The 27,229-nt window shown below is 36.5% G+C and overlaps 1 protein-coding gene across 2 annotated transcripts; it reads right to left on the bottom strand.

The window, feature by feature from the left end:
• Window positions 1-11,535: 11,535 nt before the first annotated feature.
• Window positions 11,536-21,642, bottom strand: LOC114414392 (eukaryotic translation initiation factor 4G-like). Of its 2 annotated transcripts, none has more exons than XM_028378645.1 (10): window positions 21,401-21,642; window positions 21,019-21,286; window positions 20,612-20,751; window positions 20,263-20,412; window positions 20,029-20,096; window positions 19,862-19,918; window positions 18,214-19,569; window positions 15,113-18,117; window positions 12,298-12,492; window positions 11,536-12,200 (listed from the first exon to the last, which is right to left on the bottom strand). In XM_028378645.1, the coding sequence occupies exons 2-10, from the start codon at window positions 21,177-21,179 to the stop codon at window positions 11,861-11,863; spliced, it is 5,472 nt and encodes a 1,823-aa protein (XP_028234446.1). In that variant the 5' UTR covers window positions 21,180-21,286; window positions 21,401-21,642; the 3' UTR covers window positions 11,536-11,860. The 2 variants fall into 2 exon arrangements, with proteins under 2 accessions (XP_028234446.1, XP_028234455.1); XM_028378654.1 differs by having other exon boundaries at window positions 20,029-20,093.
• Between the last annotated feature and the right edge of the window lie 5,587 nt (window positions 21,643-27,229).

Below are 27,229 nucleotides of genomic sequence, written 5' to 3'. Positions count from 1 at the left end.
GAGCTTAAATCCTTGTGCTTTGTTGGTGCCCAAAATAGGTATCATTAGGCACCAAGTCCCTAAAATAGGTGGTATGATGAATGTTTTAAGTGGTGCAACCCTCTTTTGTAAAATCACTCATACACCTAACATCTTCATGGTGTGTGTACATAGGGACTCATTAGGTAGGTTTGTTCTTATTTTTGGTTTTAATACAAACTTAGGTGCTCATATGGGACACCTTAGGTTTGTCGTATTTTTTTGTAGGAATAATCAACATAAAAATACAGAAAAAGGTACGCTTTATTGCATTACTTTCCTTAATTTTTTAAATAGTGATCAAGGGGTTCCCACGGACCCTAAGAGAATAAATGTCATTCCTGATTGGCCCACTCCACCAAGTATAAGGGAAATCTGGGGCTGCCATGACTTAACAGACTTTTACAAAAGGTTTGTCCCATATTTTTCTATACTTGTAGCACCATTCATTGAGTTGGTGAGGAACCATGTTCCCTCATGGCAAGATGTCCATGAAAAGGGTTTTCAGACCTTACCCTACTCTAACATACCCAACACCACTAATACATATGTTTTTATTCTTTTTACAGGTGTCGAGGGAAGGAGCCCAAAGTATGAAGAACCTCGGGATTTGAGGTCAAATTCTTTCCAAGGTGGAGGGGATGATGCAATCCTACCCCCCAAGGGTATTGGATAGAAGACTCCAAGAGGCTTGGGCTAGAGCTACTAAAGAAGGCCCTAGGGTTCTCATGAACCTTAGGGTAGATTTTTTAGCCCATGGGTCAAGGTTGGATCCACTCTTCTTTGTAAATATTAGAATAGGTTGGATCCAAGGATTACTCACATGCTCCATTAAGAGTTCTTTAGTGTCCACTATGCTCTACACAATGCAGATTGGTTAAGTAAGCACAAAATCTGAAAATTAGCTACAATTCTCAATTAAACTCAATCATTTGCCAAAGACCAAAACTGAGTTAAGGTGAGAAGATAAGGGTCAAATATATGTCAATTGAGCTAAGAAGAATAGAAAAGTATTAAACTACAAATTCTCAATCAATGAGCATGTCGTCCACATAGAGTGGTAGATAGATGTGAGAATCATCTTCCACCTTGTTAAGATAAACACATGAGTTATAGGGACTTCTGATGTATCCATGAGAGATGATGAACTCATTGAATCTCTTGTACAATTGCCTTGGTGATTGCTTCAACCCATAAAGAGACCTCTTCAATCTATAGATAGAATTTTCCATTCCTTCCACCTCAAAACCTTCAGGTTGTGGCATCAAAATGTCTTCCTCCAGTCTTCTATGGTGAAAGGTAGTTTTGACATCGAGTTGCTCTAACTCCATGTCCAAAGTTGCCACTAAGGCTAACAAAGCACGTATGGAAGTGTGTCAAACTACTAGAGAGAATATCTCGTTGTAGTCCACTTTTTCCTATTGATTGTAGCCCTTATCTACCAGACATACTTTATAACAAATAACTTCTTCATTGGATGATCCAAATTTCTTCTAAAAGATATCATCTTCTAGATTATCTGGTTGGTTTTCCTCACTGTTGTTGACACTTTCAGAATCACTATCTTCCTCAAGTTGAGAAAGAATGATCTGATGAATTTCTTGTTGTTGACGAAGTTCTTTCACTTCCCTTTTTAAATTGTTTATCTCTGTTTGGAGATCTTGGATTGTTGTTGGTTTGGCTGAAGAGTTTTCTAATCTCTTGAATATGTTGCTTACATCAAATTTATTATTTGTAATAAAATCCTTTTGTCTAGGTTTTATCTCTAATGTTTTCTTGAGTTTTTCCAGAAAAACCTTCTTTTCCTGGGGGTCAGGTATAGAATTGATTGCTTCAAACAAGAGATCTTGTTCTCTCGTTAGAGTGTTTATTTGCCCATCATCATCTGTTGATGATAGTTGGTCATCTTGTTGGATTAGGTTTAGGTTTTCATCGGAGAGCACAGAGGATGAAGTTTTTGTTTCTTCCTCCGAGGTTTCTATAAGCAAATTGTTTATTTGCTCTTCAATTGCTGCTTCTAAGTTAAGGTTTCTTAACTTCTTTTTTAGTCTACAATATTTACTAATGTGGCCTTGTTTTCCACAATTGTAACATGTTATTTTTTATTTTATTTTTTGTCTAGGATTTTCCATTTCTTTACTAGTTGAAGGTTTGTGTGAGTATCTCCTTCTTGGAAATCTCTTTTTATTGACTGGTTTACTCTCATGGATTTCTCTCCTAGAGGATTGTTTTTTCTTTTGTTTTGGACAGGCCGGTAGACCAAAATGTTCGCATAAAGAACCTAAATATTTCTTTGTTTGAGCCTTTTCTTTGGCTAATTGCCTCTGAATTTTGTCATCCTGACAAATTTTTAAAGACATAATATACTGGTGGTTGTAGGAGTAGTGTTCAAACTATATTGTCTGTAAAAAAAAAAATTCTTTATTTTTCAGATCCAAGAAATTCAGTAACATATAACCTTATGGAAACATTTCTATGGAACCATATGACAGCAAAGATACTAGAGGATGAATCCAATATGTCTCGCCTTTTACGTTCTTTCTCTCGCATTTCTTTTAGATCAAACTCATCTTCATCCTCTTCTTCAATGAATTCACCCAAAACCAATAACTTACTCAAGATAATATATGTCTCGCCTTGATACTTGTTTTTGAAAATTTATATTTCGATTTCCATTTATCATACTGCATTCTTACTTCCTATTTGTCCATTTGATCCCTCTCCGCTGATCTCTGGTATCAGAGCCTGATGGGGAAGTAGGAATAGTGTCCGTAAGGGCATATGTTAACTGAACTCATGGATCTGAACTGTGTACAGTAATTTTTATCTAAACAGTATATGTTTGAACAGTATTTTCTGGAAGCACAGCAGTTTGATATTTTAGTTGAATAATACTATAGCAGTAAGTCCCGTGGATGAGAAAGGGCAGTAAGGAAACCTTATGATGGTATCTGACAACTTTAGCATTGATAAGGAAACCCTTAGGAAAGACTTTTATTCTCCAGAGAATGAACTTCAAAGGACATGGTTTTTCCAACATTACAAGGGTACAAACAGAAAGCAGATCCAAGATAAGTTCTATGAATTTGTCGAAAGAGTCAAAATTAATATCCTTTTCTTTGATTGGTTTCATGCTTATACCATCAGAAAGGATATAGATTACCCTTGGAAACAAGACATCATAGGTGATCCAACAACAAATGTCATAACAAACTGGCAAATGAAGGACGGTGAGTTAATCCAATCGAAATTACCTCCCGCAACACAATATCAACTACCAAATGTCAAAGACAGTAACAATAAACATGTCATGGCAGTTCCATTCAAGACAATAGATGTCAATGAGGAAGTAACCTCGAAAGACATTAAGAGCCTAATGGAACAGGCAAATTATACCAATAAATATTTACAAGTTTTAAGAGAAACCATTAAAACTAAGGTAGTTCCTAAATAAAAATCAGTTGAGGAAGCTTCGTCGAGCATTCCCATTGAAAAACCAATGTTTAAACCTTTCAAAGTTAGTGATAAAGCTAAACGAAAAATTAGGGAACTAAGAAAAACTAAATCCTTAATTGAAGGAGTAGGAGACAACCATAGTGAATTACTAAACAAAATTGGTAGTTTACTTAAGATCATTCCAGAAACTCCCCAAACTTCTGAAAATACATCCAAAATGGTAACAAGAAGTACCTCCAAATAAATTAATGTTATTAATGAAGATAGTAACCAAAACTCAGAAAATGCAATTGAGATAGGATCAGTATCAGAAAAGAATATAAATCCAATTAATTCCAAACACTGGAAAACACCCTCTAAATTATATTATCAACGTCCAACTGCCCCTGACCTTCTATTAGAAGAAAGAGGTGAAAACAATTTTAAGAGTTTTAGTGCAAACAACATCTATGAATGGAACATAGATGCACAAATGGAGTATAACATCATGAATACACTCCAACATATGACCATGGTAGCTACAGCCTACCAAACCTCCCATGAATGTTCGAAAGAAACCATTATAGATATTTTAGTGACAGGACTTTCCGGACAATTAAAGGGTTGGTGGGATAATTATCTCACGAATGAAGAAAAATCAAAAATTTACAGTGCAGTTAACACAGATCTCAATGGAAAAGTCATTACTAATGACGAAGATAAAGAGATTCCTGACACTGTTAATACATTAATTTTGACAATAGCTCAACACTTCATTGGAGACCCATCTTTGTGGAAAGATAGGTCTGCAGAACCCAGAGATCAGCGGAGAGGGATCAAACGGACAAATAGGAAGTAAGAATGTAGTATGATAAATGGAAATCGAAATATAAATTTTCAAAAGCAAGTATCAAGGGTACACCGGAGACCAGCTTACAAATTCCAAGTTTTCATAAACAAAGAAACCGAAGCGGTAGCAGAGCCGCACAGGATCGGTAAAAGAGGGAGAGGGGAGACGGATGAGAAATAAAAATTTATTAAAACTTGAAAGAAGCGCTTACAAAAGTTGTTCTTTCAGAGCACCTCCTCTCAAAAACCTGAAAATGGCCAAATGAAAGGGTTTCAATTGGCCAGGCATAGTCGACCGATGTTTGTTTGGCAGTTGCCGGTTTGGGGGATTCCTGAGTGGATGACTCAGGTTTGACTGAGATAATTTGGGTCGATGACCCTTCAAAATTAGTTTTCTGGGTGGATGACCCAGCCTGGGTTGGTGACCTAGAAGAAGTTGAGGATGATTTTTTAGTGGACAACTCTGGTAGAGCCAGCCTAGATCCTTTTCCTGTACTTCGACCTCCTCTCAGGGAGGCTCCTGATGCCTTAGGAGGCATTACCGCTTTTCTGTAAGAATTCACGGGTAAGGTAGTCAGGTAGAGAGTTTGAGGTGCCCTTGATATATTCTATGTCAAAATCAAAGACACTTAAAATTGCTTGCCATCTTGCAAAAATTTGTTTTGAGGCAAGGTTTTTAACATCCTTTTGTAAAATATCTTTGGCTGACTTGCAATCAACCCTGATTTAAAAATTTTGATTTAATAAATCTGATTGGAATTTGGAAATGCACAAAACAATTGCTAAAAAATCTTTTTTAACAGTTGAATATTTTAATTGTGCAGGATTCCAATGTTTTGATGTATATGCAATGACATAATCTTGATCATGTACTCTTTGTTTGAGGATGCCACCATAACCTATGTCTGATGCATCGGTTTCGACAATTTTAAATGCCTATGGAATAGGAAGATACAGATATTTTATAGATTGGACTTTGAGTTTGATCTCTTTAACTGTTTGGGTATGGAGATCAGACCAAGGAGGAAGATTTTTCTTCAGCCTATCATGCAATGGCTTGACAATATTGTTTAAATAGGGGACAAATTCTCCTACTTAATTTAGACAACCTAGAAATCTTTGTAACTGGGTTTTGTCTAAGATTTGGTTGGGAAATTTGTTAGCAAATTCTATTGGAATGATTGCACCTTGATATATATTATGACCAAGGAATCGAATTCGAGTTTGGAAAAGTTTGATTTTTGATTTGGAGACTGCCAAACCATTTTGTTTGATGATATGGATGAAAGTCTGGAGATGTTTGAAATGTTGGTCAATATTTTGGGAAAAGATTAAAACATCATCTATGTAGACAATGACAAATTTTGAATAGGGATTAAAAATATCGTTCATAATTTTTTGAAATTCTGAAGGGGCATTCTTCAGTCCGAATGGCATCACATTCCATTCATATTGCCCGAAAGGTACAGTAAATGTTGTTTTGTATCTGTCTGATTCTTGGATTTGGATTTGCCGAAATCCAGATTTCATATCAAATTTTCAAAATATTTTTGCAGAATTTAATCTGTTAAGTAAATCTTTTTTGTTTGGAATAGGATACCTAATCCATTGTAATGCTTGATTCTGTGGTTTGTAATTTATGACTAAGCGGGGTGTTCCACGCTCAAGCTCAGATTTTTTATTGACATAAAAAGCCGCACAAGACCATGGGCTTTTGCTTTTCCGGATTAGGCCTTTATCAAGCAAATCCTTGATTTCCTTTTGGTAGTATTGAAGGAGTTCTTCGTTCATTTGAATTGGTCTGGCTTTTGTGGGAATTTGTTTTTCCCTAAAGTCTTTCTCATAAGGGAGATCAACAATATGTTTCTTTCTATCCCAAAATGCATGAGGCAAATTAGAATAGACAGTTGATTTGATATGACTTAATAAAGATTGAAATTTTTCTTTTACTTGGGGTTTTCCCAGTTGTATCTGAATATTATTAAAAGATACTTCTTCTTTTAAGAAGTTAATTTGGTTAATCTTATTTTCTATATGATTTATATTTCTGGAAATTGGTTTAGTAGAGAAATTAAATATAATTTTTCTTCCTAAATAATTTGTAGTTATTCCTTCATTAGATATTTGAATGTGAAACAAGGCTCTAATGAAGGGAGTTCCTAGGATCACTTCGTTCTTAAGGATTTTAACCAGAAGAAAGTTTGTGTTAATCCTAAGACCTTGGTTTTCCATGATTGCATTTGATAACTTAAAATTAATCTCTAATTTTGAGCCATTTGTTGTGCTTAATTTTTCTGAGGTTTTTTCAAAGAATTTTGTAGGAATTAATCCTTCTAAAATACAGTTTGAATCAGCCCCTGTGTCAAATAGGGCCATTGTATCTAAAACAAAATCATTAATGATTATTTTTATGTTTATGTAAAATTTTTGGATTTTAATCTTGTTGATTAATCCCATAAACATATCATCTTCTAGATTATCCGGTTAGTTTTCCTCACTGTTGTTGACACTTTCAGAATCACTATCTTCCTCAAGTTGAGAAAGAATGATCTGATGAATTTCTTGTTGTTGACGAAGTTCTTTCACTTCCCTTTTTAAATTGTTTATCTCTGTTTGGAGATCCTTGATTGTTGTTGGTTTGGCTGAAGAGTATTCTAATCTCTTGAATATGTTGCTTACATCAAATTTATTATTTGTAATAAAATCCTTTTGTCTAGGTTTTATCTCTAATGTTTTCTTGAGTTTTTCCAGAAAAACCTTCTTTTCCTGGGGGTCAAGTATAGAATTGATTGCTTCAAACAAGAGATCTTGTTCTCTCGTTAGAGTATTGATTTGTCCATCATCATCTGTTGATGATAGTTGGTTATCTTGTTGGATTAGGTTTAGGTTTTCATCGGAGAGCACAGAGGATGAAGTTTTTGTTTCTTCCTCTGAGGTTTCTATAAGCAAATTGTTTATTTGCTCTTCAATTGCTGGTTCTAAGTTAAGGTTTCTTAACTTCTTTTTTAGTCTACAATATTTACTAATGTGGCTTTGTTTTCCACAATTGTAACATGTTATTTTTTATTTTATTTTTTGTTTAGGATTTTCCATTTCTTTACTGGTTGAGAGTTTGTGTGAGTATCTCCTTCTTGGAAATCTCTTTTTATTGATTGATTTATTCTCATGGATTTCTCTCCTAGATGATTGTTTTTTCTTTTGTTTTGGACAGGCCGGTAGACCAAATTGTTTGCAGAAAGAACCTAAATCTTTCTTGTTTTAAGCCTTTTCTTTGGCTAATTGCCTCTGAATTTTGTCATCCTGACAAATTTTTAAGGCTACCTTTTGGACATAAGAAATTAACTGATCGTAGCTTATGCTTTCATATGGAATGTCTCCATTGGCAGATTGACTACGAATTTTATCTCTAACCTTGTCTCCTAATGATCTGGGAAGACCGGCTAGAAATTTTTCTTTCCAAAAAGGTTGTTGACTATCTTCTCTAGTGTAAACCCTAGTCAAGAAAGTATCTCTATACCACCTAAAGTCTTCTAAGGTTCTACACTTAAGGTTTGACAACAATTCTACAGACCTATCTTTCCACATAGATGGGTCTCCAATGAAGTGTTGAGCTATTGTAAAAATTAATGTATTAATAGCGTCAGGAATCTCCTTATCTTCGTCATTAGTAATGACTTTTCCATTGAGATCTGTCTTAACTGCGCTGTAAATTTTTTATTTTTCTTCATTCGTGAGATAATTATCCCACCAACCTTTTAATTGTCCGGAAAATCCTTCCACTAAAATATCTATAATGGTTTCCTCTGAACATTCATGGGAGGTTTGGTAGGTTGTAGCTACCATGGTCATATGTTGGAGTGTATTCATGATGTTATACTCCATTTGTGCATCTATGTTCCATTCATAGATGTTGTTTGCACTAAAACTCTTAAAAAAAATTTCACCTCTTTCTTCTAATAGAAGGTCAGGGGCAGTTGGACGTTGATAATATAATTTAGAGGGTGTTTTCCAGTGTTTGGAATTAATTGGATTTATATTCTTTTCTGATACTGATTCTATCTCAGTTGTATTTTCTGAGTTTTGGTCACTATCTTCATTAATAACATTAATTAATTTGGAGGTACTTCTTGTTACCATTTTGGATGTATTTTTCGAAGTTTGGGGAGTTTCTAGAATGACCTTAAGTAAACTACCAATTTTGTTTAGTAATTCACTATGATTGTCTCCTTCTCCTTCAATTAAGGATTTAGTTTTTCTTAGTTCCCTAATTTTTCGTTTAGCTTTATCACTAACTTTGAAAGGTTTAAACAATGGTTTTTCAATGGGAATGCTCGGCGAAGCTTCCTCAACTGATTTTTGTTTAGGAACTACCTTAGTTTTAATGGTTTCTCCTAAAACTTGTAAATATTTATTGGTATAATTTGCTTGTTCCATTAGACTCTTAATGTCTTTGGAGGTTACTTCCTCATTGACATCTTTTGTCTTGAATGGAACTACCATAACAGGTTTATTGTTACTATCTTTGACATTTGGTAGTTGATATTGTGTTGCGGGAGGTAATTCCGATTGGATTAACTCACCGTCCTTCATTTGCCAGTTTGTTATGACATTTGTTGTTGGATTACCTATGATGTCTTGTTTCCAAGGGTAATCTATATCCTTTTTGATGGTATAAGCATGAAACCAATCAAAGAAAAGGATATTAATTTTGACTCTTTCGACAAATTCATAGAACTTATCTTGGATCTGTTTTCTGTTTGTACCCTTGTAATGTTGGAAAAACCATCTCCTTTGAAGTTCATTCTCTGGAGAATAAAAGTCTTTCCTAAGGGTTTCCTTATCAATGCTAAAGTTGTCAGATAACATCATAAGGTTCCATAGAAGAATAAGTTGGGGATTGGATCGACTTTTGGTCGTCCTCCTATTCTTGGTTGTAAGTCGTTCTAGGTATACTAGAAGTAGTATTTAATCCTTGGAGGTTTACAGTAGGGAACTGGTTGTGTGACTCAGATCTGGTTAGTCCTACTGGAATTGAACGAGTTCTAACCAAAAAAGACCTTCTAGCTAACTCATATTCAGACCTAGAGGCTTCTATTCTTGAAGAAAAAGAATTTCTCCTATTGAAGGTTATTTCTATCTTGTCGGAATTATCCTGCTTAATTTGCTCTATGGTTGGAGCAGGTCGGGGAACAGACAGTGTGGCCTTATCCATAACCCATGTCTCGGGAAGAGTTACTTCATCCCATTTTATTTTTCTCGGGAGAGAAACGTTAACCTTTGTCATATCAGTGATAAACAAAGTTGTTTCTCCTCTTTGAGGTTTTAACAGGACTCTAGATGCACAAGTATTCATTACTTTGTACTGAATCCTATAGATCAAAGCTGTTGGAATTGATCCTTCTTTCCTTCTTTCATGTCAAGGCCATGAAAGTGGATATTTAAAAACAGAGAGTCAAGAATGTTTCTATCCATCAGACTCACCGTTTTGTTTGGATAACAGTTGAAGTATACTAGACCTTGTCCTAAGCTTGTTTCTACTGTTCCAATTAAGGAATCTTCAAATTTATTATGCCTAATATCTATAAGGCACATTAAAACTGCAGCATCTATGCCCAGATCAATTAAGGGCTTGATGACTACTTGGACACAACCGATATGTAAATACTTGTATTTACGGCTATGTTCATAAATTGAATTTTGTGAAAGTAGATGAAATTCTTCCCTTATATCTTGTCCTAGAAGAATATTATTTTCTACAGTTTTGATTATATAATCAAAATTATGTTTATCTTTAATTGTTTCAGGAATGTACAACATATCCTGAGGGATTTCTAGGATATTCCAGTCATCCATATTTTGATTTATGTCTTCGAATCGGACTTCCTCATCGAAGAGATTGTGTTTTGGGGCGACCTGGTGGGTCTGATTGTCTTGTTCATTGAGTAAGTTATTGGTTTTGGGTGAATTCATTGAAGAAGAGGACGAAGATGAGTTTGATCTAAAAGAAATGCGAGAGAAAGAAAGTAAAAGGCGAGACATATTGGATTCATCCTCTAGTATCTTTGTCATCATATGGTTCCATAGAAATGTTATCAAAAATTTATATATATATATATATATATATATATATATATATATATATATATATATATATATATATAATCAGAAATTTAAATATAGATATGCATATATTTTTAAAATAACGCAGACATTTATTACGCATCACAAGCATTTCTATAATAAATTGATATTGATCTCACACATATTTCAAAATAATGCAGATATTTATTTGTTAATTTTAAGGAAATATTAACAAGTGTCATTTGCATTAAGAGATAAGTTAAAGAATCAAAAGAGATAAATAAGATAAACATTGTGATTTTCAATGCAATTTGAATAATAATAAAATTGTTAATTCCTTTTTTTTCTTGGAGAGAATTTATTGATTCCTTAAATGCATTAATAAATAAGACCTTTAATTTAAATTTAGATATTTTTTTAATTACTCATTTAATCCATATATATACATAAATTTTAGGTTTTAGTTCTCATATTCATATATTGTTTTAGTTCTTATATACATAATTTTTTAATTCATTTTAATCCTTAAAACTTTGGATTGTAGTGATTAAAAGTCTAAAACGAATTAAAAAATGCATTTGTAAGAACTAAAATGAATAGTTTCAACACGTAGAAATTATCCAAATATAGAAATCAAATGAGTAGTATTTAATTTTATAACATGCCACGTAAATCTTTAATCCAGAAATATAATTGAAATTTTTCTCATCAATTTATAAAAATGCATGCGCCTTGCTAACATTAATTATACTAATTAATCCACAATATAAAAATTGAAAATATATTTTTAAAAATTCTAAGGACATAAAAACTAAAAAATATCTATCAAGGCATATGGAATACATATTTGAATTTGGTGATTATAATAGTAAAAAAAAAAACATTTTCCAATTTCGTTAACAGAGCTACTCATACACACTCCCTTCGCTGAAAACTAGTGAATAAACACTTACAAAAATTTCATCGTCAACTAGTATATTTTAAAACAATTTAGTATGTAACATTATGATGGATTACGGTGAAATAAAAGTTTCAAAAATTGGTGTAAATCTCACACCTCTACAATCTCCTTTAATTTAAATATTTCATTTCTTTTCATCTAAGTTTACTTTCACACCTATTTCATTCATTAAATCAAACCCACCCTACATGTCCCATTTACAACACATTTTTTTACTAAACTAGAGGAGCCTATACACATTGCCAGTATATTTTCATGGACAGTTTGAATAATACAAAACTGCTGAAAAAGTAAACCCCCTCATGACAGACATGATATATATAACTCAGCCTAAAATTTTCAGACGCTTTAACTGAACCTTTTATAATTGCAGTGGCAGAAAAAATATTTTAGACAGAAATCCGTACATAAAAATCTCCCCCACCCACCCCCCATGGAGAAAACCATTTCTGCAAATTTGAGTATCCCCTATTAGCACTAGACATAAATAAATATTTTCCGCTATGAGCATCTTCTCTATCCCCCTAAAATAAATTTCTCTAACTTCCTTGATGTAAGAGGTTCCAGCGGCCGGAAGGTCTCCAACCGCAAGTTGGAGCTCGTGCAGATCTCACTCAAAACAGCATCACCCTTCTCCATTTTTATTACCTCCAAGGTGCTTCCAAGAACATCAGCTGCAAGTCCAGCTTCTAAGAGGCTCCCCGGTTCCTCTCCACCCTCATGTATTAACCGCCCAATCTCTTTCAAAGAGACTACATGCTCTGTTATAGCTTTGGCAAAAATGCGGCCAAGAAACTCTGGTGCTTTGGGGGCATCATTAACCGCATCTTCCAAAGTGCTGAGAACAGATTCAAACCTAGCCAAGAAAAAAGGGACAAGTAACAATTTATATTTTTAATTTTCGGAATAATAGATTCTTGCAATTTTTCATCATACTATCAAATAAATCTCACCCTTTGATGAGCTGGGCTTGACCCAATGGTCCATCCTGAGATTTCACAAGCTTGACAAGCAGTTGGGCCAAAAGATTTCTCTCGGTGTCCTTTCTCTCAAACGAGTCTGTGACCCAGAGAGAAACCATGGAAGGATGAAAGCCTGGGTAGTTCAGATCTTTGATGCATAGAACAACTTCATTCACATCTCTAGCACTGGATTGAATAGCAACTGTCAGAAAAATATGTAACAAGACAAAATAACTTGAAAAAATATCATCATCGTAGCACTACAAAAATTAGAAATCAAGTTTCTTTGTGACTACTTAAAAAGCAAGGTTATCAAACAGAGATTCAAATCGTGAATTGCCAAGCTAATTTTTTAATCATGAAACATAATTTGTATCGAATTGTAAGACTCAAAACAATTAAAAATTACTTCAAATATATCATATAATTGATATGTAGTGTTCAATGTAAAAATTTAAAATAGAAATAAATAAAATAACTTAACCATAAGTTCTATATAAACAAATTATTAGTTATATCTAAATCTGTAGCCTTTATTTTAGACTAATGGAATGAAGCAATGGAATAGCCAAATAGAGTGCAAGCATTGCATATGTGGGTGATAAATAAAGTAGTGAATAATCAAATAGGATAAGTTCAGATATGTTCCATCAATTTCTTTTCATTTAACAGCTTTTCTATGAGAATTGGGTTAAGTAAAAAACAAAGAAGAAAAAACAACAGATCACTGAATCGTGTGATTCATAAGACAAAATCGCACAGATTTTTTTATCAGCCAAATAAAAGATATATTATGATTGGAACAGGAGTACCGAATCCAAACATACAAAGATGTGTTCACCAAAGGTTAACAGCTATTTAAATCCTAAAGAATGATAAAAATAAGGATTAACCATGGGATCCAACAACCAGCAACAGACAATAGCCCATGAAACCCTTCATAAGAAAATTATACCCATACGGCCCAAACAAACAACAAAGAAATGGATCCCTCAACCATACAGCCTAACACAAAATCGCACAGATTCATTCATGTATTGTAATATACAGCATTTGAAATTCATCTTGTGATACAGATCGATAGATGACTAAATCCTAGGATTCAAATTATGAATCATAAGATTCTAATAACCATGCTTACAAGCTTAAACATTAAATCCCAGGTTTGAATAACAATTTCAATAAAATTCTAATAACTATATCATGAAACATTTTCAACATTTACCAGATGTTGCAGCAAAATAACAATTTAAAGTGATTGAAGCAATAGCAACAAATGCAGTTTGAATCCTCTAAGGAATAGAAATAAAAGAAGGGAGAAACAAAAGAAAATTCCATGGTTTGGCCATCACTATGCACCATGTGGATAAAAAACTAAAAAAGTAATGAAGGGATGTTAAGATATTAACATGCCATTTTTTATCAAATCATAGGGTTGGGAAAAATAACCAGGCCAAACAGTGAGAAATAAATATAATAATCAGAAATTTTCCTAAAACAGGAAACAGATTCCCGTGTTAAACACACTGCAAGTCTGCAGCCATAAAAAAAAGTAATCATGTACAATCATAAAAGCCATGGTTCAAAACCATAAAAAGATTATTTAGTTTTAGGAATGAAAAGTAAACCCCATGGTTTGGTCTTCACGTTGCACCATGTGGAAATAAAGTAATGAAGGGATGTTAAGATCTTCACATGCCATTTTTTATATCAAATTATAGAGTTAGAAAAAATAATCAGGCCAAACAGTGAGAAACAAATCAAATGATCAGAACATTTTCATAAAACAGTAAACAGAAGCCAGTTAAACACATACTGAATGTCTGCAACCATAAAAAAAGTAATCACATACAATCATAAAAGTAAGGATTGAGTGAAACAGTATGATAGAAAATTCAAAAAGCAACACATCCCACACACCCATAGGCCTAGCAAAAGTCCAAACAAAAACAAACTAATGTATACAGGAAAGACAGCTTTAAGGAACTTGAGCTTGAGGAAGAAAATAAGCAGCTAAATCAACTATGACAGATCTAAGGGGTGGTTTGGTTGCTAAGAAGAGGAGATGTATTCAGGAGAAATTTTCACTATTTAGCGTGGGTCCCACACCTCTTTCTCTCTACTTTAATTCAAATATTGCTTCTCTATTCATTTCCTTTCCATTCTCTTCCACTCAACCAAACCTACCCTAAACAAAGAAAATGAGATGACATAAAATTCAACAAACAAGATTACCTCTCATACATGTTAGGCCCTCTTTTTCTCAACTAGAATACATTACTTACTTCAAATGTTAATTTATACCCATCTCATCCAATTGTAAATTTATGTTTATGTTTATATAGCTATTAAAAATGGGTGTATACACATCACATCCATACTATATACATATTTCCTTCACATTTACTAATGCTTTGAACTCCAGCATCCTGTACGTTGAACTCCAGCATATCATTTCATTGTTTACAAATATATAAATATCACAATTCTAGCCCTTTTAGGATCAGTAATGTAATATGCTTTGAAAGCAATACATTTATTGAAACAGAACAATACAAGACACAATATGAACCAACAGAATAAAATCCTTTACCTCATAGTAATATCCTAGTGAAACGGGTGTTTTTAAGTGAGAACAAATAAAGAATTTGCCAACAAAGAATTTGGAGAAATTCAGTAAATTAGGGGGGTTAAAAAAATTGATACATACGAAACTATAAATCATGTTTCTGGAAAAAAAAAAAGCACAATTGGCCTAACAAGCTGAAACAAAGGAGATAAAAACATCATGAAGAGAAAGCAGTACCTATAGTATTCTCTGATTGCTGCCATGGACATGTCCTGCAGTCGCTCTGCAGAAATATTCTGGGAGGCTGCTGTCCCTTGTGCTCTGGCAGGTGAAGTTACAACAGGTTTATCAAGAATCCTATTTGCATTTCTTAAGTCCCTGTTGCCATAATTCATATTACGATCTTGAACACTAGATTGATCATAAGCAGTCGAACCAGCAAATCTATCTGGAGTATATCTTGATGCAGGGTCCTCCCTAGAGCTGTATGAAGTGCGCTCCGACAAATTATTATAACCATTAAGACCAGTTGAACTTGAAACTGCAGGTGGACCTCTAATGGACATTCCTCTGGCAAGGCCACCCTGTGGTCCCAAGGTTATGGATTCATCACCTAAAGGTCTCTGAGGCAAGGGAACTGACAATGTCCTAGCCTCATAAGTTTGCCTGTCTTCCATGCGAGCATCCTGAGAACCATACCCGCGAACTTGAGTAGGCAATCCACGCAGTCCACCCATCTGAGCATTGGGAGATAACATAGATGACCCTCTTGGACCAAAATCCATAGGGATTCTTCTAGGTGGATTGTTGCCTGGACCACGACCCAGCCTACTAGCTTGGGCCAGCCTCTCTTGAGAAGCATCTCTGTGCACCTCCTCAATCTTCTTTGGACCTTCAACTTTTCTTCTTTGTTGCCATTTATTCTTTCTCAAATCAATGACATCCTTCAACATGAACCTCACCCTAGAAGATAAATTCATGTTGTTTGATAATGATCTCATCATTTCAAAATACGCATCCATATGTTCCTTGGCTTTGGGATGGTCAATCATCTCCCCAATAGTACTCATCAGCTTGCACAAAGCTTCAATATCTTCTTCATCCGGATCCTGATACTGACCCAATAACTTCTTGATGCATTCATGCATTATCCTTTCTGTCAACATTTTCTTCTTATATAGTTCTCCAATCAATCTGATATTACCCAACATACGTCTTCTTGCCTTGGTACGTTTCTCTTCTCTTTCCCCATTAGACAGCTTGACCTCACCCTCATCAACCTTATTAGCTTCTTCTTGCTCTCTTTCACCCCTCTCAAATTCTTCCTGGCACTTGTTTAACAATAATCTCTTAAAAGTTATCTTTTCATTGTCTTGACTGAGATCAGGTAACGCAGCTGCTAGATGAAAACAGAAATTGGCATACATTTCACAGAAGGTAGGCTCCATCAAGGCCTTCTCAAAGATTTGTGAGATGACACCATTGAGAGTGACAACATTGTCAATATTAACTGCTCTAACCTGATCAAAAAGTTTCTCAAAATTCTGAGGAGTTAACTTGTTTAATATACCCTTCAATTGCCTCTGCTTTGCCTGTTCCTCATCTGTCACTTTACCCACCTCATACTTCTTCTCAGCTTTGTGCATCATCTGTAAAGGAGTTTGAGGAGTAGAAGGAGATGGAATTAAACCCCTCTGCTGGAAGCTAGTAGCACGCTGCCACCTTTCTCCATCAGGGCTATTTCTTTGCATTCCTCCCTGATTTACCATGGATTGCATTGGACCAGAAAGAATCCCTCCAGCATACTGCAGAGGTGTCTGTGTGCGTGGATTCCTTAAAACACCAAAATTGCCTCCTTGACCAGGTCGAAATCCGGCATTACCTCCTACACCATCCAAACGCATACCAGAATGAAATGCATTAGAAACTTTACTCCATTTGTCTTCCTCAATAACACCACTCCCACGACGAGACATCCCACCTGACCTATCAATAATTCTTCCAGTAGAATGAGAATCACGTTCAATTACATGGGAACTAACATTAACACTCATCAAGGCCTCATCTATGTCTGCTGTGATTTCAAACCCTTCAGGAAGATCAGTGCACTGCTCTGCAAATTTCAAAAGGAAATCTCGAGAGTACTTTTTGGCAGTAATTGCACTTCCATCACTAACCTGTTCAGTTTCATCTGAAACTTCTAGTTTAGGTGTAGACATGTCAGCAGCATCCTCCCAATCATCAAGTTCAGCTTTACTCTGCTTAGATTGCTCATTTGCTACAGCATCTGGCTGAGCAGTATCAGTTGGCAACCGCTCTAAATTTCCAGAAGTAGAACCACTTTCTGTTTTCTCTGAACTTATAATAGTTTCTTTCTTTTCCTCAGGTCCCTTATATGCATTATAAAGATCAGATGTTGACCCAGCAGCATCGGCCTTCTGAAGAATCTCTTTTCGTTTCTTTTTCCCCTTTGATGTAGGTTTCACCTTACTAGACTCTGAAATTGGTCTGTCCTTGGTACCTGATGCTGGAAGAGACACTGAAACACTGCCAGCATTCTCTGCACTATCATCCTTGCACTGTTTTGAAGTTGCTTCTAGGAGATCAGCAGACTGCTGATCTGATGTGCCAGAATTTGAAGAAACCGCTTCATTACTAACTACACTATCATTTCTATTTAAACAAACATCTTTGGAATCCAATTTGGTAGAGACAGACATGCCGTTATTATCAGCCGTTGTGTCACATTCTGCACTACAACTGGTAGATTCTTTGGTTTTCAAGGTTACAAACTCAGTGCTTAACTTCACAGTACCTTTCTTAGGTTGTTTTAATTCTGTTCCACCATCACTAACACTTTGTTTACTTCCTTGAAGAGACAAATTTTCTGTTTTACCACCCATTTCCAAAATATTTGGCTGTAAGGGTTTATCCTGGTGTGACAATTCATCTAGCTCAGCAATCTTATGATTGTTCAAATTATCCATCACTTGTGTAACAGGTCCTTCAGCTGAAGCACAAGCAGAAACTTGTGTAGAATCATTAGTTTTCATTTCAACAGCACAAGTTAGGCTCTCAATGGTAGCTGATAACGTGTCTGAAGCAGCAGCGGAGAGATCTTCACTGGTAATTGCCGCAGAATGGTTTGTTTTAGTTCCTACAGTTTCAGAAACTTCATCAGGGATATCACCGTCAACAGCTTGGAAAGGCACATTAACCACAGAAGGAGATTGCACAGCAACCTGTGAGAAAAAATAGTAGAAAAATTTTCACAGTAATTGAAGCAAGCCAAAATCAAATTTGGAAAAACATGGTTTAACAAATATTAACTTAAGTACCTGATGCTGTGATTGGCCTTTCTTCTGTATTTTCTTCTGGTTATCCTTCAAAGAATTTGACCTACTAAGAGATTCCTTCTTTCCGCCTTCATTATTAGGCAGAACTGAAATGGAATCTTCACTCACAGCAGATGCAGGAAGTAACAAGGAAGCTGATGTAGGCTTCATGGTAGATGCAGCAGATAAACTTGGTAATGAACTCAAAACTGATGAATCACTGGACACCTTAGACTGTTGTGAAGTGATTTCAGTTGTTTCGAAAGCATCACTAGATGTTAATGAAGAACTAGAAGATCCACTCTTTTGAGTACTGGAATTGGAAAATGATGAGTCCACAACAACACCAGATCCACCAGTTGGCTTAATAGACACAGAAGTTACTCCTGAAGGAGCAGACAAGATTGTATTATGTACATCCTGGAAAATTTCTGGATTAGGAGATTCAGCATTGCCAGGAATAGAAGTGCCAGCTTTATTGACAGGCAGAGAACTATGAGATGATGAATTTATAAAACTTGCATTTTGTGGACCATGGTTCACTGCATAATTAAATCTGGATGGCTGAGAGTTAGGAGTTATCTGGCTACTTGTTAATGGAAGAGAACTGGTAGTTGGATAAAAGAGAGAATTGGTACTGTAAGAACTGGATGGATAGTAATTAATAGGATGGGAAGCAGCAAATTGCTGGGCAGGCTGAGATTGAGAAGGCATGCCAGAATGATGCCTTGAACCAGATGACCCACCATCTGAATATGCATCTGTCCTTTTATCAAGTCTTAGCTCTTCATGTGTCTCAGGGTGAGTTATCTTGACAGGAGTAGTTTTACGAGCAGCAAATTTTCCTCCTTGCTGTGGTGGATATTGTGGGCTAATTCCAATAGCCATGTTGCCTAACTGATGGGTCAACTGAGGGCCAATTTGAGGAGTGAAACCCATGCTTTGGCCCTGATGCATGATTCCCTGAGGATGGATAGGATGAGGTTGAAGGCTTGGAACAAAAACCTGTTGTTGCACTTGTGCTCCACTTCCAATCGGTAAAGGCATTGGTAATGGCATCTGAAGAGGTGCCGATGACTGAATCTGTGGATTAGGACCACCAAAGTGTACAGATGCCTGTGACTGGTGGTGATATGGCATAGGCATTGACATTCCAGATAAAGAAATGACAGAAGGCTTCTGCATCTGGCTTGCTGGGGGTAATGGTGACATTTGAGTATCCTTTTTTGCCCTAATCCCAGTATGAATCTCCCCAGCATTAGATTGGTCAGCAACACCTGTATCCTTCTTCACCAGATGCTGCTTTGGAACAGGAGGTGTTGGCATTGAGGGTACAGGTCTAAGAGAATCATGTCGAGCCTGCAAGTTTGAAATTAGACACCAAACAAATACTGGAATTAGTATGTAAACAAGTGAAGAAAACAACTTCTAGACTGAGTACAAAAACATAAAAGCACCCGATGACCCGTTGTCAGATTCTATTTTTTGTAAAAGGAATCCTAATGAACTTTCCAAGACAATAGAGGAGTTGAAATCAGTGATCACCAATTACACCATCTTTCCTTCTAACCTATTAGGCAGTGACAGTAAATCTATATCTATATTGGTGTACATATAACAAGGAGGAAGGAGCAGAGAATAATCTGCATACTTGATCACGCCTCTGTTCATCTATATTAGGAGGAGCAGAGCTTGTGCGAGCAGGAATCTGCATGTAATAACAAAACATGATTAACCCCCATATAATTCCAGGCATTATGTAATGCACAAAAATTAACTTCAGGTGGATGGTAAGAAATTAGCAGCTAAGAAACTTACTGCCATCCCATTCATAAAGCCAGGACTAATAGATCCAAACTGGAAAGGGAATGCCTTAGATGCATCTGCTGGGGCATAAAACAACATACAGATCAATCTCACAGGTCAGCTGTAATGGATAAAAAGTTATTTCATAACATGTCACTTCACTATGACCCCAAACTACAATTCAGAAATGATAGAACTTATTCTGCACTTTATGGACAGCATTAAAAACCTAGAAGAGTGACATACCCTTAGCAGGGGTTGTAGGAGCTGCTGGATCAGGACTCATGGAGGGAGGTTGAGAAGTAGGAGCTTTTGGAACAGCTCTGGAGCTCCTCTGTGCAGCCAACAGTTCAGATGACTTGGCAGTTGCATTTGTAATTGGTGCATCCGATCCTCCTATATTGTACAGCACAAATAGGTGAATGGTGTCCATAAAAGACTATCACATTTTACCAAAACAGTCAAACACATACATAAAATCTGCTCATTCTTCCATTGCAAAATGGAATGCAAATAATTCCACTCAACAACATAACCACGCACTCAAAAACCAATTTTTAAAAACACATATATGATACATCTTCATCAAGCTTACCATGAATCTGCGGCTGTACATAGGAACCGTTTGGTACAGTCCGGGCTGCATAAGTACTATTAGACTCGGTCGAATTCACCGGAGTAGGGTTTACCCTAGATTGCCCACCTTGTGCATTATTATTAGACTTCTTGTTAAAACTAACACAAGCAACAATAAGAATCAATAAGAATCGCTAAAAAAACACGCAAATCATATAACCCTAGGTCACCACGAAACAAACCAAGTTTCAAAATCCACACCACCCCACACTGAAAACAACACAAACCAATACCACACAAGAAAAAAAGCTCAAATAAAAATCACAACCCCATATCCCCCTACTATTCATAAAAACACGCAATAGTTCAACAAAAATGAAAGAAAAAGACGGAAAAAATATGAATTAGCAAACCCTTAAAACTCACCTCCGGCTAGAGGAGAGCGACGGAGAAGGTCCGGCACCGCCGCCGCCGCCCTTACCGTACGCACCGCCGAAGGGACCGCGCTGCTGATTGAAGCTGCCGGATCGCCCGGATTTTCGGTACACAGCGTCGCTCTTATCGGACTTTGATTGATTGAAGGACATAAATCCCAACCCTTAATTCCTCAAAATCAAAGTTTTCTCGAAACAGAAACAAAAACAAAAACCAAATAAAAGAGGAAAGAAATCGAAATTTTCTTCCTCAATTTTCCCTGCAACAGAACAAGCAGATCCACGTCATCATCGCGCATAACAAAACCAACCCCCGTACGAGAGGGGGGGGAGTGGACTTAGTTGGGTAAAGAAAAAGAGAGTGAGACACGCACCTGAAGAGTGTGCAATTAGGGTTTCTTATTCTTATTTTGGTGCTTCCGCAGTGGTGTGTGTATCTGAGAAGAAGGGATAGAAAGGGAAAGGAAGAAAGCAAGGGTGATTTGGAAAGAGAGAGAGAGTGAGAGTGTAGTGAGAGAAAGCGTGGTAGCAAAAGAGTAAAAACTCGTCAAGAGTGAGGCTTTAGAGATAGAGAGTGGTCAAAAGAAAGGGTAGGTTTTTTTTTGGAGATCCTCACTTCCACAATGCCGAGTTCCCACGTTTGCTCGGTTACATTAGATACCTTCTCTCTCCTAATTCCTTTCTTCATTCACCATTTTCAAACATATGTTAGAATTTCATCAAATATAGAGATTTAATTGAAAATTCTTAAAAGAGTTTTCCAAACATTTCCATTGGAGGCAAATCTATTTGAGACTCACAATGTTATTATCGGTGATAAAATTTTCCTTTCAAGTATTGAATATAGTTGTATATATTATATATTTCTCCTAATTTTTTAATTTTTGTGAATTTTACCCCCAACAAATTAATTTAATGTATTTTACCCCCAACTTTTAAAAAACTTGTGAATTATACTTTCTTTCATTTATTTATTAATAAGCACAAACGTTGAGAGTAAAATTTGCCAAAATTTTTTATAAAAAAAACTAGAAGTAAAATTTTCTAAAAAACAATTAAAAGTTGGGTGCAAAATTAGTCAAAAAAATAAAAAAAAAATGGGACTAAAAAGTGTAATTATATTATGAGTAAAATGATAGAGGATAAAATTCACAAATTTCTTTAAAATTGAGGTAAAATGCATCAAATTAATTTTTTGATAATAAAATTCTCCAATCATTAAAAAGTTGGGGTAAAATATGCAATTAGGCCTAATTAAATTATTTCTTACTATTGAATTATTTGAAGACTTTCAATTAAATATATCCCTACCTAATAGGCTAATAGAACTTACCCTAGATAGATGGTGGAAACTACCAAGTTGAAGTACGATAAAGGCAAAGGGAATTTCCAGTGGGACAGTGAAATGCATAGATATAAAAAAGAACACCAACAATAAAGTACTATGTTGATTGACACTGACATTGAGAGACGATAGTTAGGGGAGTGAATGAGATTAGATACCCGAGTAGTCCTAGTCGTAAACAATGGATACTAAGTGTTGTGTGTATCGACGCATGCAATATTGTAGCTAACGTGTTATGTATCCCGTCTAGGGAGTATGTTAGCAAGAATGAAACTTGAAGGAATTGGTATGGACCCACACAAGCAATAGAGCATGTGGTTTAATTCGATGCAAAGCAAAGAACCTTACCAAGACTTCGCATGTCACGAATCCTCTTAAAAGAAAGGGATGCCTTTTGAAATGCAGACACAAGTGGTGCAGGACTATCGTCAGCTCGTGTCGTAAGGTGGCCAAATACTCAATTATAATAATCTAAAAAAATTAGATAAAAAGGTTTAAAATGTAAAAAAAAAATTAAAAGCTTTAAATATTTTTTTATCTAATACTCCTTACTTCCTTAATCATAAAAATTATATCATATTTTGTTCCTCTATTCTTCTTAAATATTGCTATTTAAATTTAAATAAGCTTAACATACCAAATTATGAAAATTAAAAAAAAAAACATCTAAACTCATAATTATCTTTGCAACAATTTTAAATATTATTGTGCCTTTAGCTTATAATAATAATACATGTGTATTGTCCAGGACAGACAAAATAGACGTGGCATCCAACATGACACTTTGAGACACGTGTCAACCTTTGACGTCAACTCTGCTATAGGAGTGCGGACGCTTGGTCCTCAATAGACCGGTTCCCCAACAAATAGGTGATGTAAGCTCCATTGGAGCTTGTAGGCTTAGGATCTTCTTCATCAATGGATTCCTTTGCTTCTTGGAAGATGAATGGCAGCGGAATGGAGAAGGAAGAGAGAGAGGAGACGCCACTTCAAGGAGAAGATGAGTCTAGAAGAAGCTCACCACCATAGGAGGTCATGGATAAGAGCTTGGAGGAAGAAGGAGATGAATGAAGGGAAAGGGAGAGAAGAGCATGAATTTTTGTGCTCTAAGAGAGCTCTGAAATCTGAAGTTTAATTTTCAAATCATCAAAGTTGAAAAAAATGCACACACATGACCTCTATTTATAGCCTAAGTGTCACACAAAATTGGAGGGAAATTTGAATTTCTATTCAAATTTCACTTGGATTTGAAATTGAATTTGTGGAGCCAAATTTTGGAGCCAAAATTTCACTAATTATGATTAGTGAATTTTAGTTATGGTTCATCCCACTAATCCAAGATCAAGTCCAAGATTCTCCACTAAGTGTGCTTAGATATCATAAGGCATGTAAAGCATGAAGGACATGCACAAAGTGTGACTATATGATGTGGCAATGGGGTGTAGCAAATCCTTGCGTCCAGTGAGGCCGATAGCTGCTCCAAAATCGCTTTGACGATCCTCTCCACAAGGGTTAGCAAATCCTCATCATACAACTTGAACCTAGTGGAATTAGACTGCTAGTAGAAAGAGAAGCAAGGCTCCTTGTCCCTGTTGAACATCAGTGGCATACCATCAGCCACGACACCAATAATCAAGACTTTAAAGAAACACTCCTTAAAACGGCGAAAGATGTTTGAATCAAACTCAAACATTTTTTTGGACACGTTATTCAAGAAGACCCATTCAATCTTGCCATTATGTTTCATTTGAAAGTAGAATAAGAAGACCGACACACTAAGCAGGATGTTGAAGAAAAGGCACAGAATTTCAAAGGCTAGCACCATCGCCTAAATGTTTGGGTGGAGTTGGGAAGGGGACACATTCAAGTGCTCCAGCAGAGTACACTGAAAAACAGTCAGGGTAAAATGAGACTCGGGACCTCAAAAAAACATCTATATATATAAAAAAAGGGCAGAGGACCAGGTGTCGCCCTCAAGATTGGGAAGTCATCACTCCTGCAAGCCTGAACGACCAATTTGTAGGAGTCCTCAAGGTTTCCTAGCTTCACTTGGCGTTGGAGCACAATGACACTCGCTGCCGAGGTGAGAGAAGACTTGTACTTCAAAACATTGTCTCTCAACCACTTACAGCCAGCGACAACCAAGGTGGATGACAACGACCTAACACTCTAGTTATGTCGCACGCAGGGAGACATCCTCATATCTCCAATGTTGCTACCTCTCTTCACACCCCCAAAAGAAGAAAGGGGGAGGATCACAGTGACCAGGACTAGCTCCCTAATAGTAGTAGAAGGTCGCACCCTTCCGCGAGGGCGAGAAGCACCCCTACTAGTACGAAGCGAGGCCCGCACCCTTTCTGAAGAGGAGGACTCGCTGTCAGAGGCACCTCGACGAGTATCCTTTGACGAGGAACCACCTATCGAGATGACCTCCCGATCTATGATGGGTTGCTCAATCGAGCTCCTAGAGTCACTGCCACTGCCACCCATACCAATGGCAGAATCAAACAAAAGGGAAGACATTCTGAAAGATGGGAGTACCTTAAGCAAGGAAGCAAGAAGACAATGAATAGTGACTCGAAATCAAGCGTCCACTCCATTTAAAGGGGAGGCAAACTCTTCGATAACCGGCAGGAGCTGAAGTGGTGCCCTAAAATTTCTCACTGTGACGCTCCCCCTCTCACGCACGAACCGTGACTCTATTACATGCCCACTTCGTGAGTGACACGTATGCAAGAGTAGTGTGTGTGTGCCGCACACGCTTGCTGTAACACCCTGATATATATTTATATATTATTAGTAATTATGTTTGATGTTTGATTATATTTGTTGCGTTATTTTTATCCGTAATTATTTTCAAGGAGGTTAATTTAGTTAATAAAGGGTGTGGGTAGATAAGTATCTAGCTTCTCAAAGAAGCCTCTTGAGAAAGCTTCTTAAAGAAGCCACGAGGAAGCTTCTTGAGGAAGCCTCTTAATGAAGCTTCTTGAGGAAGCTACATGAGCTGCCTCGGTAAAAATGCTGCCCAGCCTTCATTAACCGTTGGATCTTCTCGAAATTTGTTTTGCAGCTTCACAAGACATTTTTCCATGATCTGACCATTGGGATCTTCGATAAGATGTCTGGAGTGTGCGCGACGTTTCCATGTCTGAGATCATTTCTCACTTGAGCGTTTTTAGCCTTTGCTTTCGTGTAGCTTAGGAAAAACACCATTTCTTCTTCTTTCTTTCTCCCAAAGTCATTTCTAACGTCCCAAACACTTTCTCCATCACCCACAGCCACCGTTAGCCACCACAAACCGCCGTTGTTCTCCGTTGCAACCCCACACTGAGAGGAACCCTTCGACCGAAGCGGAATCTTCCAACTTGGCTCGCGGTTTCGGTAGAGAACGAAACCCTAGTCTGACCTTTCATTTTCCTTCAAGGTAACCATGGTTCTACGCTTGTTTCTTGTTAGTTTTAACTTGTCTTTGTATCTTTTCTGACTTTGGAACCATCATTGCATGTTTTACATTTCCTTTGAAAAACCCTAGAGAAAGAGACTTGGTAAACGTTATCTTTTCATGAAATGCATGTTATTTTCGTAACCTACACTGAACCCCGGTCACATTGGCGTGGTCAAAATTTCCAAATGATATCCCTTTGTAAAACCCGAAATGCTCTCAGCTCTTTCATGAAGTAACGTGGGTGTTTGACCCAGAGCATTGGTGTTAGCTTTGTTTTTTGAAATCCATATTAAGTCTCCTTCGTTTTGGCATGGTAGAGGCTTGCATGGAATGACGAGCATGGACGAAAAGGAATCTTCAAGTGATGCGACGAGGAACCCGCGGGGTAGCTCACGATAGGTGAGGGGAGTTTATTATAAAATTTACCATTTTAACACCATAGTTAGGGTCAGGGAACCTAGCTATGAGGATATCTGTCTGTCCTTGTTGAATGCTGATTTTTTTTTCTTTCAAGAAAATTATGTTTTTAACTAATGGGATGTGATAAAATTGTTATTGATATGCATGTTGGTTTTTTCAGGAGAAATTATGTTTTGACGAATGGGATGCGATATATATATGTATTGTGATGAATGATATTGTTGTGTTTGTTTGATTTGTGTTGTTTGAAGACCTGTGAGTATGAATCTTAGGCATGAAAGAAATATATATATATATGCGAAATGCGATTTGTTGTTAATGTCACTATTGAGGATTTTAATTGATATGTGATGAGGATGATAATTATGATGATATTGATTTGAGATGACGCTGTTAATAAAGACCATGTCAATATGAATTTTTGTTACTATTGATGAATATGTGAATATAAAACGAGGTTGTTGTTGTTGTTGATAACGTCATTGAGACAAGATGATATTTATGTTGAGACATGGAAATGGAATGTTGATTGATGTTGGAAATGCATTGGCATGTGCATGTTGTGTATGTTCGTGGGGGGCACTGTGCACTGACCTTCCAGGGTCTTTGGCACTAGCTTTTGGCCACGTTCATACGTTGGATGTTGTGTATGTTCATGGGGGGCACTGTGCACTGACCTTCCAGGGTCTTTGGCACTAGCTTTTGACCACGTTCATATGTCGTATGGAGTGTATGTCATGGGGGGTAGAGTGCACTGACCTTGTTGGATGGCCCAGGTGTGGGTAACTAGCATGGTTAGAGAATCTAAGCATTTCTGAAGGGATGCTTAGGCGCTTTAATTGGTCCATGGTCTTTGGCACTTACTTTTGGCCGTGATCATAGCTCATACGACATAGGAAATAGAGTAACTGTGACCAAGTGTACTTTGCACTAGGGGGCTTGTCACCTGGTAGGGAATACCTTTGGGCTCCCAGGCTGATCACCTATGGGAGG

Source organism: Glycine soja, chromosome 1, assembly GCF_004193775.1.
Source record: "Glycine soja cultivar W05 chromosome 1, ASM419377v2, whole genome shotgun sequence".
NCBI lineage: Eukaryota > Viridiplantae > Streptophyta > Magnoliopsida > Fabales > Fabaceae > Glycine > Glycine soja.
Note: the sequence above shows the minus strand (reverse complement) of the source record. Positions and strands in the feature narration are given on the sequence as shown.

What these genes read in the sequence shown, in the direction of transcription:
- LOC114414392 (XM_028378645.1), bottom strand. Translation starts at nt 21,179, where the DNA reads ATGTCCTTCAATCAATCAAAGTCCGATAAGAGCGACGCTGTGTACCGA. An exon ending in ATGAACAGAGGCGTGATCAA is followed by an intron (nt 19,570 to 19,861) that starts GTATGCAGATTA and finishes TCAAACTTGCAG; the next exon opens with GCTCGACATGATTCTCTTAG. An exon ending in CAAGCCCAGCTCATCAAAGG is followed by an intron (nt 12,201 to 12,297) that starts GTGAGATTTATT and finishes TTTCTTGGCTAG; the next exon opens with GTTTGAATCTGTTCTCAGCA.